We start from the raw sequence: 15936 nt of genomic DNA, 5'->3' as shown, positions 1-15936 counted from the left end.
ATATTCGGCAATATTTCTATTCACAAATATCTTATTCAATGAAGCGTGTACAATGTTTTGTTGGGGGGTTTGCACAGTTTTAGGGGAACGTTATCAAAAACAATTCTAAAGCAAACAATAACAGAATTTAATCCAAACTCTCTCTGTTTTTCAAGCTGGTACTTTGTACAAATATTCAGCTGCCTGTGTGTTTTTTCTTTAGCCCGAGTGTGAATTTTGACGGGAGTCGTTCCTGGGATTTGGAAAGTTTGACTTTGTTCCCGGTGCGTTTTCAGCACCAGCGGGAAATCTCCGTCCTCGGTGTCGCGGTGATGTGAGCGAAGTTTTTGCTGATGTGTTTTTTTTTTCTTCTCCCCTCTCTCCCTCCCTGCTTCCAGCAAACAGCCTCACCGGGTTCCTCCTCCCCCCAGGGTGCAGAATCGTCAATGACCCCGCATCAATCTGACGACATCCACGATGCAGCGGAAACCTCATCGAACCGCGAGGTACGCCCTCCGCTTGGCAGCGCCGAGTTTATTTAGCAGTCAGGGTCTCTCTCGCCCGCGGCCTGCTCCCAATTACGCCATCTTTCCGTGAAAGTTCGACTGAGCAGATATGGTTGAAGGCTGTGTCGGCGAGTGCTGTCCCTCGCTCCATTAAATCTGCCGTCGTTGTCCCTCTCCTCAAACCCCCCCCGCCCGTCCCCCTCCCCACTTAACTACCGTGTCATTCCCAAGCACCCATTCTTCCCCATGATCTTTCACTGTGTGGTCACCTCCCAAATCCATATCTGTCTTTCCGGCAACTCCATGTTTGAATCCCTCCAATCAGGTGTCTGCCCCGATCCCATGACTGAAACAGCCCTTGTCAGATGTCGGAAATGGCAATCTGTGCGAGTGTGACAAAGGTCGCCCTTTCCGTCTCCTTCTCCCTATGTATCTCTGTTCACAAGTGTTGATCGCACCATCCTCCTCCTCTGCCCACTGTGACCCGTACACTCTCACCTGCTGCCATCAAGACACATCCAGGGAATTATCCACAATGGCTTCTCTATTCTCTCTTGCACAGATACCTCTGCTGTCATTCAAGAATCTCTCTTTGCACCCTAACCCTAACCCTAAAGCAGCCTAACCCTAAAGCAGCCTAACTCTAACCCAAACCCAAAGACAACCTTAGTTTTCATATGTACACTGACGGGCACCTAGCTCTATCTCACCTCTCGTGCCTCCTCCACTGTTGTTGAGTTATCAGGCTGCTTTTCCAACACCCAGTGCTGGGGATTTCCTTCAACTAACTATTGGGAAGACTGAAGTCATCATCTCCAGTTCCTGTCACAAGCTTCATTCCCTGACCACCAACTCCATCCTCCTCCCAAGCAACTGTCCGAGGCTCAGCTAACCTTATGGTCATAACTGACCCAAAGTGAGGTTTTTTGACCACCAGGACCATATCATAGAATCCCTACAGTACAGAAGGAGGCCATTTGACCCATCAAGCCTGCACCAACAACAATCTCACCCAAGCCTTATCCCCATAACCCCATGCATTTACCCTGCCGGTCCCCCTGACACTAAGGGGCAATTTAGCATGGCCAATGCACCTAACCTGCACTTCTTTGGAATGTGGGAGGAAATTGGAGCACCCGGAGGAAACCCACGCAGACATGGGGAGAATGTGCAAACTCCACACAGACAGTGACCCGAGGCTGGAATTGAACCCGGGTCCCTGGCGCTGTGAGGCCACAGTGCTAACCACTGTGCCACCGTGCCGCCCTTACCTGATTGCAACCTCAACCCCACATTCCTGCATACCCCAATAACCCTTTGCCCCCTCATGGGTGAAGAATCTATCCCGTTCTGCCTTCTTCGACACAGCATTTGGTCACCTAATGTCTCCCCCTGTGGCCTGAGGTCACATTTTGTCAGGTAGTTGCTCCCGTGAAGGGACTTGAGATGTTTATGTTGATAAAGATGATATATAAATGCAAAGTTGTGGTTGTTGCAAAATCTTCAAGAACATGCCTGTGCGATTCCATGACTCTAACTGTGCTTAAAGCAAACCCTTAGGAAGCGAGCAAGTGGAAGTAAGTTTCTCTTTTCAATATAGATGCGTAGATATTTGTCTTTGGGACTGAATGTTGCATTGTGTAACAACATTTCTATTGCCCAAACATTGTGAAGATGAGAAACTTTTGGGTATTGCATGTTGATAATTGAGTTAAAATTTAAGAGCTGGGGAAATGGTACAAGGACAGCAACTGGGATTGTAACTGCTCCGGGTAAGCAATGAAAAAACTTTGCTAATTACTTTTTCTCCCCCCTCCTCCCCACCCCTTGATCCGCCCTCACCTGCTCCTCTTCTGAAGGAATTGTCTCCCTTATTGGAGTCCACTTACATGGCAAGTAATCCCACAATTGTGGCCATTCTATTCAGTAAGTGTGCCACCTTAGGAAGTGCCAGTGTGGTGGAGGACACTAACAAGTCCTGTCTGACTCTCTCCTCTCTCCTCACGAACTGTGCATGCGCATGCGAGTGTGCACAAACCCGTCAGCACAGTTTCTACTAGGTGTGGGCAACTCCCGGGACCAAGAACTCTTCACTTCTCAATTTTTCATAGTCGCTCGGTAGTGCAGAACTTTGAGGATCCATGAAAGGATGTGCTGTCAAAGCTTTTCATCTGGTACTCATCAGGACAGGTGCAAGAGTATCAAATTTCAAAGTGAACAACAGTTTATGCTGCACGAGAAAAGGGGCTCGATTGGTTGGCAAGCGGGACTCTGTTTGAGAGGTTGCCAGTGAAGAATGCACCAGGGAACTATTGTTCCCCACTCTTTTGTTTAACTGAAAAGAAGTGCAATGCCTGGACATAGAATCCCTGCAGTGCGGAAGGAGGCCATTTGGCCCATCGAGCCTGCACCAACAACAATCCCACCCAGGCCCTATCCCTGTAACTCAACGCATTTACACTGCTAATTTACCCTGACACTTACTAAGCATGGCCTAATCCGCACAAATTTGGACTGTGGGAGGAAACTGGAGCACCCGGAGGAAACTCTCACAGACGTGGGGAGAATGTGACAGTGACCCGAGGCCGGAATTGAACCTGGGTCCCTGGCGCTGTGAGGCAGCAGTGCTAACCGCTGTGTCACCGTGCCGTCCTATCTATTCCTTTTACCTGCAAAGGACAAGTCCCTGTCTGAATATGTGGAGCTTTTGGCAAGCATAAGTGAGCCATATTGCAAACCTGACTGATAATCAGTAACCTTGTCTCATATCAATTGGTGTTCCTTTAGGAATTTGGTATTATTGTGTTTGTCCTGATGTGTGTGTGTGAGTAGCTTTGACAGCAAGCCTCTCTATTTTTAAGTTTTCCTGTTTGAATCTAGCATGTGGCCATAAACCCCGACTATCGCTCGGCTAAAATCAGGAAGATGTCAAAGTCCTGGTCCGCTCAGCTCTAAGCCAATGGGAAAGCCCGTACAGCCTCCCTGATGGTGCCGGACATCATCGTTACCTTCCAATTTCACCAGTGCTTTTGAGTCAATAAATTGCAAACCAGATTTATTGAATGCGATCTGAAAACAGGTGTGTGAAATTGCCTCTGTGCAGAGGACAACAAAGGGCTGAAAAATACCCAGCTAGTTTATCAACAGAAAATGCTGGAAGATCTCAGCGAGTCTGGCAGCATCTGTAAAGGAGAGAAAAGAGCTGATGTTTCGAGTTTCTTGGTCAAAGCTTTGACAAAGCGTTGTCTGGGCTCGAAACGTCAGCTCTTTTCTCTCCTTACAGATGCTGCCAGACCTGCTGAGATTTTCCAGCCTTTTTACTTCTGGTTTTGAGTCTGGATGACCCTTCGTCAGAGCTCTGACGAAGGGTCATCCAGACTGGAAACGTTGGCTCTATTCTCCCTCCACAGATACCGTCAGACCTGCTAAGATCTTCCAGCATTTTCTGTTTTTGTTTCAGATTCCAGCATCCACAGTACTTTGATTGTAACTAGTTCATCAAACCTAAAAACTCCGCCCCCCCGGTGCACCATCAAAGATGATGCATCGTGACTTGACACTTAGACCCCCCATCCCCCCTCCCCGCCACCTCCCAGCCACCGCTGTGTATTAACATAGAAACTAGAAGCAGGAGGAGGCCATTCGGCCCCATCGAGCCTGCTCTGCTATTCACCTTGATCATGCCTGATCATCAAATTCAATAGCCTGATTTCCCACTTCCTCCCATATCCCTTGATCCCTTTAGCCCCATTGGGTGCTCCCTGGGAGAGACTCCAATCACCGGGACAATCAGGGAAAATTCCTCTGCATCCTTCCTCAGGCTATTGACACCTACCGTGCGGGCCAAATCTGATCAAGACTCCAGTACGATCCGGTCCGGAATTTTACCGCCTCGTCCATCCCAGACGGGTGAAGCTCGCAGAACGGCTTTCTCCATTGGCCCTCGGGCGGGATCTTGCGAGCCTCGGGCGGGCAAGACGGTAAAATTCCGGCAATGATCTCTGTCCCAGTCACAAACTTGCCCAGTCATTGAGGGGGGTGGGGGTGTATTAAAAGTCTTGGTGTCTCGACTTTGGACTGATCAAAGTGACGAGGTGTCTGTTTGCTTTGGAGTGAGTTGCGACTCTGAGGGATCAGTCGGTGCTGTCCTGTGTGAGCTTTTAGAATTTCGTTTGAGTGGTTTTTATGATTTGTTTGTTCTGAATAACCTGCATGCGTGCTTCTAAAATGAGAACAGGAGGTGACTGGGAGAGTTACACTGGGGGTAAAAGCCTGTTGGTGCACTGGCTGTAGGAATGGTGCATAGTCGAGGCATCGCTAGATGGTGTGGATTAATCTTCAGTGTATGCTGCCCTCAATCATTTTGTGCTGTGTGCATTGCATCATTTAATGCTGTTTTCTCCTTTTTTTAAAAAATTCATTGCCTTCTCTAAAAAAAGGCCCAGGTAAGAATTTCACACCTCTTTTACAGTGGATGGGTGTTCAAACACTTTAAACTTTACCCCCCCCCCCACCCCCCCATTGACACAAGTGTCTCGTTTGCGGTCGCTCACTTGGTGGGCTGCGGGATACCTCGTGCGGGTCGGTCCGGCCACTTACTTGGCAATTGTTTCCCTGCCGGAGTTAAAGTCGTGAACTTCAGCAAATGTGAACTGTGATCACGTTGATTTTTCCACGGAATGATGAAAGTGGTGCGTTATTCTGTCAGATTTCCATTAAAAACCCCGATTGGTTTCACTGATGTCTCTCGAGGTGGAAATCTGCCATCTTTGCCCGTTCTGACCTGCATGTGAAAGAAGCCTTGCCCCAGTGTTGACCTTTGGCCCTACTTCGAATTGGCCCCGCAAGCCGCCCCTTGTATCAAAGGCCGACAGTCGGTGATGGACAATAAATACCGGCCTTGCCGCATCCCAAGAATGAATCAAAGTTCTGCACCTATAATCGTACAGATTGTGATGAGCAATTTTCCACAGTCACCTCTTTGAAACATAGAAACATAGAAGATAGGAGCTGGAGGAGGCCATTCAGCCCTTCGAGCCTGCTCCGCCTTTCATCACGATCATGACTGATCATCCAACTCAATAACCTAATCCTGCTTTCTCCCCATAACCTTTGATCCCATTCGCCCCAAGTGCTATATCCAGCTACCTCTTGAATACATTCAATGTTTTGGCATCAACTACTTCCTGTGGTAATGAATTCCACAGGCTCACCACTCTTTGGGTGAAGAAATGTCTCCTCATCTCCGTCCTGAATCCTCAGACTGTGACCCCTGGTCTGGACACCCCCACCATCGGGAACATCCTCCCTGCATCTACCCTGCCTAGTCCTGTTAGAAATGTATAAGTCTCTGAGATTCCCTCCCTCATTCTATGGGAATCTATGGAAAGGACTTCATTTTTAAAATGGATGCCACGCGCCAGACCTCCGACCTCACGTGATCAGATCAATCAATTTAATCAGCTCAGCCATGGGTCAAAATTATTTTATTATTTTCCGCTACCATTAAGTCCAGTCTGCTCCTCTACTCCTCAAACCTTGAAGCTGAAACCACCCCCCGCTTTCAATTCTTACTGCAAGATCAGCCAGGTGCCCAGAATATTATCAGGCTCTCTGCAGCAAACAACAGTTCCCACCAGTTCCATATCAACATTTTAGAATCATAGAATCCCTAAAGTGCAGAAAGAGGCCATTCAGCCCATCAAGTCCACACCGACCACAATCCCACTCAGGCCCTATCCCAGTTACCCAACTTATTTACCCTGTTAATCCCCCTGACACTAAGGGGCAATTTAGCATGGCCAATGCACCTAACCCGCACATCTTTGGACTCTGGGAGGAAACCGGAGCACCCGGAGGAAACCCATTCAGACATGGGGAGAACGTGCAGACTCCACACACACAGTCACCCGAGGCTGGAATTGAACCCGGGTCCCTGGCACTGTGGGGCAGCAGTGCTAACCACAATGTTACAAGGCTTTCTTCATAAAGAAAGCTATCCCTGATGGTGGAGGTGTCCAGAACCAGGGATCATAGTCTGAGGATGCAGGGGAGACTGTTTAGGACAGAGGTGAGGAGAAGTTTCTTCACCCAGAGAGTGGTCACCCTGTGGAATTCACCACCACAGAAAGTAGCTGAGGCCAAAACATTGAATGTTTTCAAGAAGGAGTTAGATAGAGCTCTTGGAGAGAAGGATATCAGCAAATGTGGGGGAAGGCAGGATCAGGCTATTGAGTTGGATGATCAGTCATGATCATAATGACTGACGGAGCAGGCTGGAAGGGCCGAATGGCCTCCTGCTGCCTCTATTTTCTATGGAAGTAGGCACACATTGAACAGTAAATGAAGTCAAAAGCTACTTGGATGGGATTGGATGTTACGGTTTCCCAGAGGAAAGGGTCCTTTCTGTGAATGTGCCGCATTTTGAATCATTTAGGGAAGGTTAGACGGCCCAGCATGCTAAATATGCATGCGAAAGATGCCTTATTCCCAGAGCACTGCAGCCTGCTATCCTGCTTGCAGGTACAGTGTGATATTGTGTTACCCTGGATTGCTGAGTCAAACCAACAACATTGCTATTTGTAGCTGGAAGCCAATAATAGAACAGTGCACTGCTCACTAACTAAACCAGCTGTCCCCTTTCCTTCCAGTTTAACATCGAGTCAGGTTTCAGCAACACACCAGCTCGAAGTAGTGTTGAATAGGCACAACCATGTTACGTCACCTCGGGGGTGGGCAGCTTTTCATTTTGTCCCCCCCCCTCTCTAGTTTGATAGCACATTCCAAAGTGCTTCCCCCTCTCTCCTCCCTCTGGGTTCGATTGTTCTCCCATCGTCCTCTCAGGGACTGGGCAGCATTTGCTGCTCTCAAGTCTGAGCCCAAAGCTTGGTACAGTTCCATGGGCATATCTCTATCCCCCCTCCCCCATGTTTCTCTGTAACTTCCTCCAGCCTTACAGACCCCTCATCCCCACCCAGAGACCTCTTCACTCTTGCCAATTCCAGTCTCATCCACATCCTCGATTTTACTCGCTCCGGCGGTGGCAGCCTGGGCCCTAAGCTCTGGAATCCCCTCCCTATCCCCCTCCATTTCCTGCCCCCCTCCTCCTGTTGAGACGCTCTTTAAAACCTACCTCTTTGACTAAGCCTTTTCTCGCTTGTCCTGATACCTCCTCATGTGGCTCAGTGTCAAGTCTGGTTTGGCAGTCGCTCCTGTGGATGAGCCTTGGGGATGTTTTATTACAACAGCAACTTTAATTTATGTAACACGTTTAGCGAAATTGAAACATCCCAACGCGCTTCACAAAGGCTGAATATGGCACCATGCAAAGAGGTAGGTTTTAAGGAGCATCTTTTTAATTTTTATTTGATTTATTATTGTCACAAGTATTAGCATACAGTGAAAAGTATTGTTCCTTGCGCGCTATACAGACAAAGCATACCGTTCATAGAGAAGGAAAGGAGAGAGTGCAGAATGTAGTGTTACAGTCATAGTTAGGGTGTAGAGAAAGGTCAACTTAATGCAAGGTAGGTCCATTCAAAAGTCTGACAGCAGCAGGGAAGAAGCTGTTCTTGAGTCGGTTGGTACGTGACCTCAGACTTTTGTATCTTTTTCCCGACGGAAGAAGGTGGAAGAGAGAATGTCCGGGGTGTGTGGGGTCTTTAATTATGCTGGCTGCTTTGCCGAGGCAACTGGAAGTGTAGACAGAGTCAATGGATGGGAGGCTGGTTTGCGTGATGGACTGGGCTGCGTTCACGGCCTTTACAGGAGAGCAAGGTGAGAGGTGTAGAGAGGGAATCCCGGACTTAGTTTTAAAGTTTTTTAAAGTTTACTTATTAGTGTCACAAGTAGGCTTACATTAACACTGCAATGAAGTTACTGTGAAAATCCCCTAGTTGCCACACTCCGGCGCCTGTTCGGGTACACTGAGGGAGAATTTAGCATGGCCAATGCACCCTAACCAGCACGTCTTTCAGACTGTGGGAGGCACCTGGAGCAAACCCACGCAGACACGGGGAGAATGTGCAAACTCCACACAGACAGTGACCCAAGCCAGGAATCGAACCCGAGTCCCTGGCACTGTGAGGCAGCAGTGCTAACCACTGTGCTACCCATGCCAAGCTTAGGGCGAGTTACATTAGATTAACTGCAAATTGTTAGGCATATTGTTTTCTTCCTTAATTCCAGATACATCTTCCTCAGGAATGAGAGTAATTATGTAGGAATGTTCTATAAGATGGTGCAGTTATAGTTTTTGCACATATCCTGACCCTCTTGACACCAGGATGTGGGTAAGACCCCTCCATTGATAAACGTGCTACCCAGTTTGTTTTCTTGACTATGTCAAATGAAACCAGTGATGCCGCAAGATGTTCAGGCTTTCTGCGCAGAGAAGTGCGTGTTAGACCGGGGAACGAACTGGGGTTCGAACCCAACCCCTTTTTGTCCCCAGTGGAGGATTCTGGTGGGTGGCGAGCTTTAAGCCCTGCCCCCTCTTCCAAGTGGCCCCGTCCTGTCCTTACTGTAACTGCAGGGATGCCGTTCCCTACGGGAACCTCTGCCACTTTTGCCCAGCGTTTGTTCAGTGGCCTCAGTAACACACAGATGCTTGCATACGAACATGCGCATTAGGAGCAGAATCAGTTGGCACTTAGAAAGGTAAATGTAATGTTAGCATTCATTTCTAGAGGGCTAGAATACAAGAGCAGGGATGTACTGCTGAGGCTGTATAAGACTCTGGTCAGACCCCATTTGGAGTATTGTGAGCAGTTTTAGGTCCCATATCTAAGAAAGGATGTGCTGGCCTTGGAAAGGCTCCAGAGGAGGTTCACAGGAATGATCCCAGGAATGAAGGGTTTGTCATATGAGGAGCGGTTGAGTACTCTGGATCTATACTCGATGGAGTTTGGAAGCATGAGGGGGGGATTTAATTGAAACTCACAAGATACTGCGATGCCGAGATAGAGTAGACGTGGAGAGGATGTTTCTATTAGTGGGAGAGACTAGAACTCGAGGGCACAACCCCAGAGTGAAAAGACGCTCCTTTAAAATTGAGATGAGGAGGAATTTCTTCAGCCAGAGAATGGTGAATCTGTGGAACTCTTTGCCACAGAAGGTTGTGGAGGCCAGGTCATTGAATGTCTTTAAGACAGAGATAGATAGGTTCTTGATTAATAAAGGGATCAGGGGAAGTTATGGGGAAAAGGCAGGAGAACGGGGTGAGAAACCTATGATTGAAAAGCGGAGCAGACTCGATGGGCCGAATGGCCTAATTCTGTTCCTATACCTTACGGTCTAATGGAGTAGGCCATTTGGCCCCTCAAAAAAAAGAACCCAGAATGATCCACCCCCCCCCCCAACTGACATCAATCTCCCGGTGATCACTGACCATTTGGATGGTGAGAAACTCGAGGAAAAGGTTTGAAGAGGCAAGCCTCCACTTGACCAGTTTGAGGACCATGAAAGGTGATCTTATTGAAACATGTAAGATTCTGAAGGGGTTTGACAGGGTGGATGCGGAGAGGATATTTCTGCTTGTGGGGGGTATTGCCAACCAGGGGACATAGGAGATCCCGTATTATTAAACTATTTAAGACAGAGATGAGGTGGAATGTTTTTCTCTTTGAGCAGTGGTGTGCAGCTTGCAGGCCGGAGGTCACATGCAGCCCGTTAGAGTTCCGAGTGCAGCCCACAGGATATTTTATTGACCGTTGCCCATGCACGGGGTTGCCACATTCTGCTGATTCCCGCCCGTGTAGTTTCTTTTCCTACCGGTGTGACTGAAGTGATGCGTGCGTAAAGCAAGGGCAAGTGAAGTGAGGTACATGCTGATTGCTCACAACATTGATATGTTTTCATATTGAATTCAAATTCCACCATCTGCCGTGGTGGGATTCGAACCCGGCTCCCCAGAACATTAGCTGAGTTTCTGGATTAATAGTCTAGCGATAATACCACTTGGCCACTGCATAAAATGGGGTGGATATCAGGTGAAGTTCTGAATAAAGGAGAGACCCTTTCCCCACTCCTCTTCCTGTGACTCTGCAAATTTTTCCCCTTCAGCTATTTGTCCAATTTCCTTTTGAAAGTTCCTTTAGATTTTGATTTGGTTTATTATTGTCACATGTATTAACACACAATGAAAAGTATTGTTTCTTGCGTGCCATACAGACAAAGCATACTGTTCATAGAGAGGGAAAGGAGAGGGTACAGAATGTAGTGTTACAGTCATAGCTAGGGTGTAGAGAAAGATCAACTTAATGCGAGGTAGGTCCATTCAAAAGTCTGACAGCAGCAGGGAAGAAGCTGTTCTTGAGTCGGTTGGTACGTGACCTCAGACTTTTGTATCTTTTTCCCGATGGAAGAAGGCGGAAGAGAGAATGTCCGGGGTGCGTGGGGTCCTTAATTATGCTGGCTGCTTTTCCGAGGCAGCGGGAAGTGTAGACAGAGTCAATGGATGGGAGGCTGGTTTGAGTGATGGACTGGGCTATATTCCCAACTTTCTGTAGTTCCTTGCGGTCTTGGACAGAGCAGGATCCTATTGAGTCTGCTTCCAGCACCCTTTCCGATCGCAACTCGCTCCTCATAGCCATCCTAACCCTATTGCCAATCTACCTCAAATCTTTACACCCTTGTTACCCTGCATTCAATATTTAATTAGTTTTATTTGTCTTTACTTCTCCGCAGCAAATTACATTTTACAAAGTGTTTTTACCCACTTTGTTGGGTCAATGACAGATATATGAAACGGGGTCACAGTTCAGCTGTTCGAGGGGCTGAATGGCCTCCTCATGTTCCTTCGCCCCTTGTTTTTGATTTGATTTATTATTGTCACATGTATTGGGACACAGTGAAAAGTATTGTTTCTTGCGGACTACACTGACAAAGCACACCGTTCATAGAGTACATAGGGGAGAAGGAAAGGTGAGGGAGCAGAATGTAGCGTCACAAGAAGGAAAGGAAATATCTTTATATTTCCATCCTTGCTTCGGATTTGTTGACGATCCTATGATTTTCCAGGCCACAAACTTGGAGAAGTGTTCATCAGACCGTATGCAATAATCAAACAAAACAATGCTGGAAATACTCAGTGGGTCAGGCAGCGTCTGTGGAGGGAGAGAGAAAGACAAGAGTTAACGTTTCAGGTTGATGGTCGTAGTAGATTTTTAACACCAGTCAAGGCCCAGTTAGTAAGTTAAACAGAAAATCATCGGAATTTGCAGCAGGTGAGGCCATTCAGCCCATTGTGTAGCTGCCAGCCTCAAAGGAACTGTTCAGTCCAATCCCACCTGCCAGCTCTTGTTCTGTACTTCAGAACCTCCAGTGCATTTCCAAGTACTTTTTCTAATTGCGAGGGAGTGGTTTTGGCCTCCACCGCGCTCTCAAGCAGTGAGTTTCAGACCCCACAAAAAAATTCTCCTCTAAACCATTGATCAGTTAATTAAATCTGTGCTCCTTGCTTGTTGACCTCTCTGCTAGTGGAAAATAGGTCCTTCCCATCCACTCTATCTCGACCCCCTCGTGATTTTATGCGTCTCAATTAAAGTTAAGTTGTGGAAAAAGAATCAATCTCTCACATTTTGGAAATGCCTGTTGTCCTGCAGGCTTCCAGCCTGTGAAACCCAATTGGATTTCTAATACGGCCCCGTGAATTGGTGTCAGCATGTTGGATTAAAGTGTTTTTGGTTAAAGATGTGATTGTTTACATGGAGCACAGCGTGCGGATTCTGAAGCACTGTCCCTTTTAATTTCAGTCAAGAAAATGTTTGGCTTCCTTTCCAACTTACGTGGAAGGTAAGGTGCTTTCAAATTACTTCAAAATGAATCCGCAAGTTCTTACATTGCATTTGCTGTCACCATGAAAGGGATTATTTGTCTTTGAGCAGGGGAATTATTCCTGGTTCTGGTTTATAGTTTGAGAGTTCCAGAAATTGCTCTTTATTATCTTGAAGCCTGCTTGCATGCCTCTGTTTTTTTATATTATTGTCTGTATTTCCCAAATTGCCCCGACTGTTCTGATGATGAGGGGAGGGAATTGGAGACATTGGTTGCTGCGAAGTGTTGGGCCCCGGGGGAACTCTCAAACTGTACATGTGTGCTGTATTCACTGAGTTCAGACGTCGGATTGGGGGAATCAGAGCCCCCCCGGCAACGTCTCTGACACTGAGCTTGGTGTTGGGGATTTGATGCCCTTTACTTGCCAGGTTTTCACCCGATCCTCCTCTGGCTATCAATCTGAGGGGTACGGAGGGAGCAATCGGACGAAAGACTTCAAATAAAACCCCCCTCCCCCCAATACGGCTCACACCCCCCCGACACTGCTCCCCCCCACCCCCTCACCCCACCCCCCCACCCCCTCACCCCACCCCCCCACCCCCTCACCCCACCACCCCACCCCCTCACCCCACCACCCCACCCCCTCACCCCACCCCCCCACCCCTCACTCCACCACCCCACCCCCTCACCCCACCCCCCCACCCCCTCACCCCACCCCCCCACCCCCTCACCCCACCCCCCCACCCCCTCACCCCACCCCCCCACCCCCTCACCCCACCCCCTCACCCCCTCACCCCCACCCCCCCCCTCACCCCACCCCCCCACCCCCCACCCCACCCCCTCACCCCCCACCCCCCCCCACCCCCACCCCCCCACCCCACCCCCCACCCCCCCTCACCCCACCCCCCCACCCCCTCACCCCACCCCCCCACCCCCTCACCCCACCCCCCACCCCCCCTCACCCCACCCCCCCACCCCCTCCCCCCACCCCCTCACCCCACCCCCTCACCCCACCCCCTCACCCCACCCCCTCACCCCACCCCCTCACCCCACCCCCTCACCCCACCCCCTCACCCCACCCCCTCACCCCACCCCCTCACCCCACCCCCTCACCCCACCCCCTCACCCCACCCCCCCACCCCCTCACCCCACCCCCCCACCCCCTCACCCCACCCCCCCACCCCCTCACCCCACCCCCCCACCCCCTCACCCCACCCCCCCACCCCCTCACCCCACCCCCCCACCCCCTCACCCCACCCCCCCACCCCTCACCCCACCCCCCACCCCCTCACCCCACCCCCCCACCCCCTCACCCCCCCACCCCCTCACCCCACCCCCTCACCCCACCCTCCCACCCCACCCCCCCACCCCCTCACCCCACCCCCCACCCCCTCACCCCACCCCCTCACCCCACCCCCTCACCCCCTCACCCCCTCACCCCACCCCCTCACCCCCTCACCCCCTCACCCCACCCCCTCACCCCCTCACCCCACCCCCTCACCCCCTCACCCCCTCACCCCACCCCCTCACCCCCTCACCCCACCCCCTCACCCCCTCACCCCACCCCCTCACCCCCTCACCCCACCCCCTCACCCCCTCACCCCACCCCCTCACCCCCTCACCCCACCCCCTCACCCCCTCACCCCACCCCCTCACCCCCTCACCCCACCCCCTCACCCCCTCACCCCACCCCCTCACCCCCTCACCCCACCCCCTCACCCCACCCCCTCACCCCACCCCCCACCCCCCCACCCCCCCACCCCCTCACCCCACCCCCCCACCCCACCCCCCCACCCCCTCACCCCACCCCCCCACCCCCTCACCCCACCCCCTCACCCCACCCCCCCAACCCCTCACCCCACCCCCCCAACCCCTCACCCCACCCCCCCAACCCCTCACCCCACCCCCCCAACCCCTCACCCCAACCCCCCAACCCCTCACCCCACCCCCCAACCCCTCACCCCACCCCCCCAACCCCTCACCCCACCCCCCCAACCCCTCACCCCACCCCCCCAACCCCTCACCCCACCCCCCCAACCCCTCACCCCACCCCCCCAACCCAACCCCACCACCCCACCCCCCACCACCCCACCCCCCCACCCCAACCCCCCCCCCTCCCCCCACCACCCCCCCTCCCCACCCACCACCTCACAATGTTAGGGGTGGGCAACAAATGTCAGCCTTGCCAGTGTTGCCCGCACCCTGTTAACGAAAGAAACCCCCCATAATCTGTGCCGCTGGCCACCTCACCCCCGCAGAAACTGAACATTTTCTCCCTCAGGGCTGTCAGCTGAGGCTTGAAAGGCCCCACTTTCCCAGTGAATGTTGGCGAACGGAAGACCAGAGCACAAATCATAGAAATCATAGAAACCCTACAGTACAGAAAGAGGCCATTCGGCCCATCGAGTCTGCACTGACCACAATCCCACCCAGGCCCCCATATCCCTACATATTTTACCCGCTAATCCCTCTAATCTACACATCCCAGGACACTAAGGGGCAATTTTAGCATGGCCAATCAACCTAACCCGCACATCTTTGGACTGTGGGAGGAAACCGGAGCACCCGGAGGAAACCCACGCAGACACGAGGAGAATGTGCAAACTCCACACAGACAGTGACCCAAGCCGGGAATCGAACCCAGGTCCCTGGAGCTGTGAAGCAGCAGTGCTAACCACTGTGCTACTGTGCCGCCTCTGGTCTTCCGTTCGCAGTGCCATTGCTGTGGGAATGCTGCACTGTCTGAAGCACCATTGTTTGGATGATGTATTAAACCCCATGTCTCATGTCAGATGGATGCACAAAGAATTGCTCAACCCATCAACTGGGGGAAGAAAAAAGCCCGTCATGAACACGGCGCTGTTTGTGGGAGCTTGCTGTGCGCAGATTGCCACGTTTTCAGACCTTACAGCAGTAACTTTACTTCAGGAGTGCTTGATGGCTCTGAAATCCTTTTGGGGCTTCCTGATATTGTGAAATGCAAGCCTTCAATTCTTCCAGACAATACCGCATTCCACTGAGGGGAGATCTATAAAAAATAGAAAATTGGCACTTCTAAACAAACAAAAAGGTTTCATCAAGAAACAAGCATTTGTTTGACAAGATCTCTGAACAATTATGTTATTCTTTCCAGGATGTGTTGGTTCTACAATATACAGAGAGTTGGCAGGAAGGAAACTTTCTGCGTGACAGTATAAATAGTTTAGCAGGAAAGATTTCATAGATAGAGACCCGGGAAAGAGAATAGTGACCCAGCAACAAAAATAGACGTCTTTCCGAGGAACCTAGAGAAAGTCGAGGAAGAAAGGCTTGATGGGCTAAATTGCCCAATATCGCTCCAATGTTCCTCCAGTTGTAATTTATATCTTTGAAAATGTTTACTCATTCATGGAATTTGAGCACCACTGGCTAGGCCAGTGTTTATTAACCCTTCCTAATTGCCCCTTGAGAAGGTGGTCGTGAACCGCTGAAGTCCCTGAGGTGTAGGTACACCTACAGTGCTGTTAGGGAGGGAGTTCCAGGATTTTGACCCAGCGACAGTGAAGGAACAATGATATATTTCCAATCGGGATGGTGAGTTGACTTGGAGGGGAACTCCCAGATGGTGGTGTTCCCATGTGTCTGCTGCTCTTGTCCCTCCAGGCGGTAGAGGTAATGAGTTCAGAAGGTTTTGTTA

At 50.7% G+C, this 15936-nt stretch overlaps 1 protein-coding gene across 2 annotated transcripts in view; it reads left to right on the top strand.

The window, feature by feature from the left end:
• apba1b (amyloid beta (A4) precursor protein-binding, family A, member 1b) overlaps nucleotides 1-15936 on the top strand; it is a 180731-nt gene that overhangs the window by 96557 nt on the left and 68238 nt on the right. For both annotated transcript variants that reach the window (XM_078213970.1, XM_078213968.1), the window contains exons 3-4: nucleotides 378-485; nucleotides 12239-12278. In XM_078213970.1, the coding sequence (XP_078070096.1) occupies nucleotides 378-485; nucleotides 12239-12278 (148 nt within the window). The remainder of the gene's footprint in view (nucleotides 1-377; nucleotides 486-12238; nucleotides 12279-15936) is intronic.

This window comes from Mustelus asterias, chromosome 6 (assembly GCF_964213995.1).
Source record: "Mustelus asterias chromosome 6, sMusAst1.hap1.1, whole genome shotgun sequence".
NCBI classification, from domain to species: domain Eukaryota; kingdom Metazoa; phylum Chordata; class Chondrichthyes; order Carcharhiniformes; family Triakidae; genus Mustelus; species Mustelus asterias.
Note: the sequence above shows the minus strand (reverse complement) of the source record. Positions and strands in the feature narration are given on the sequence as shown.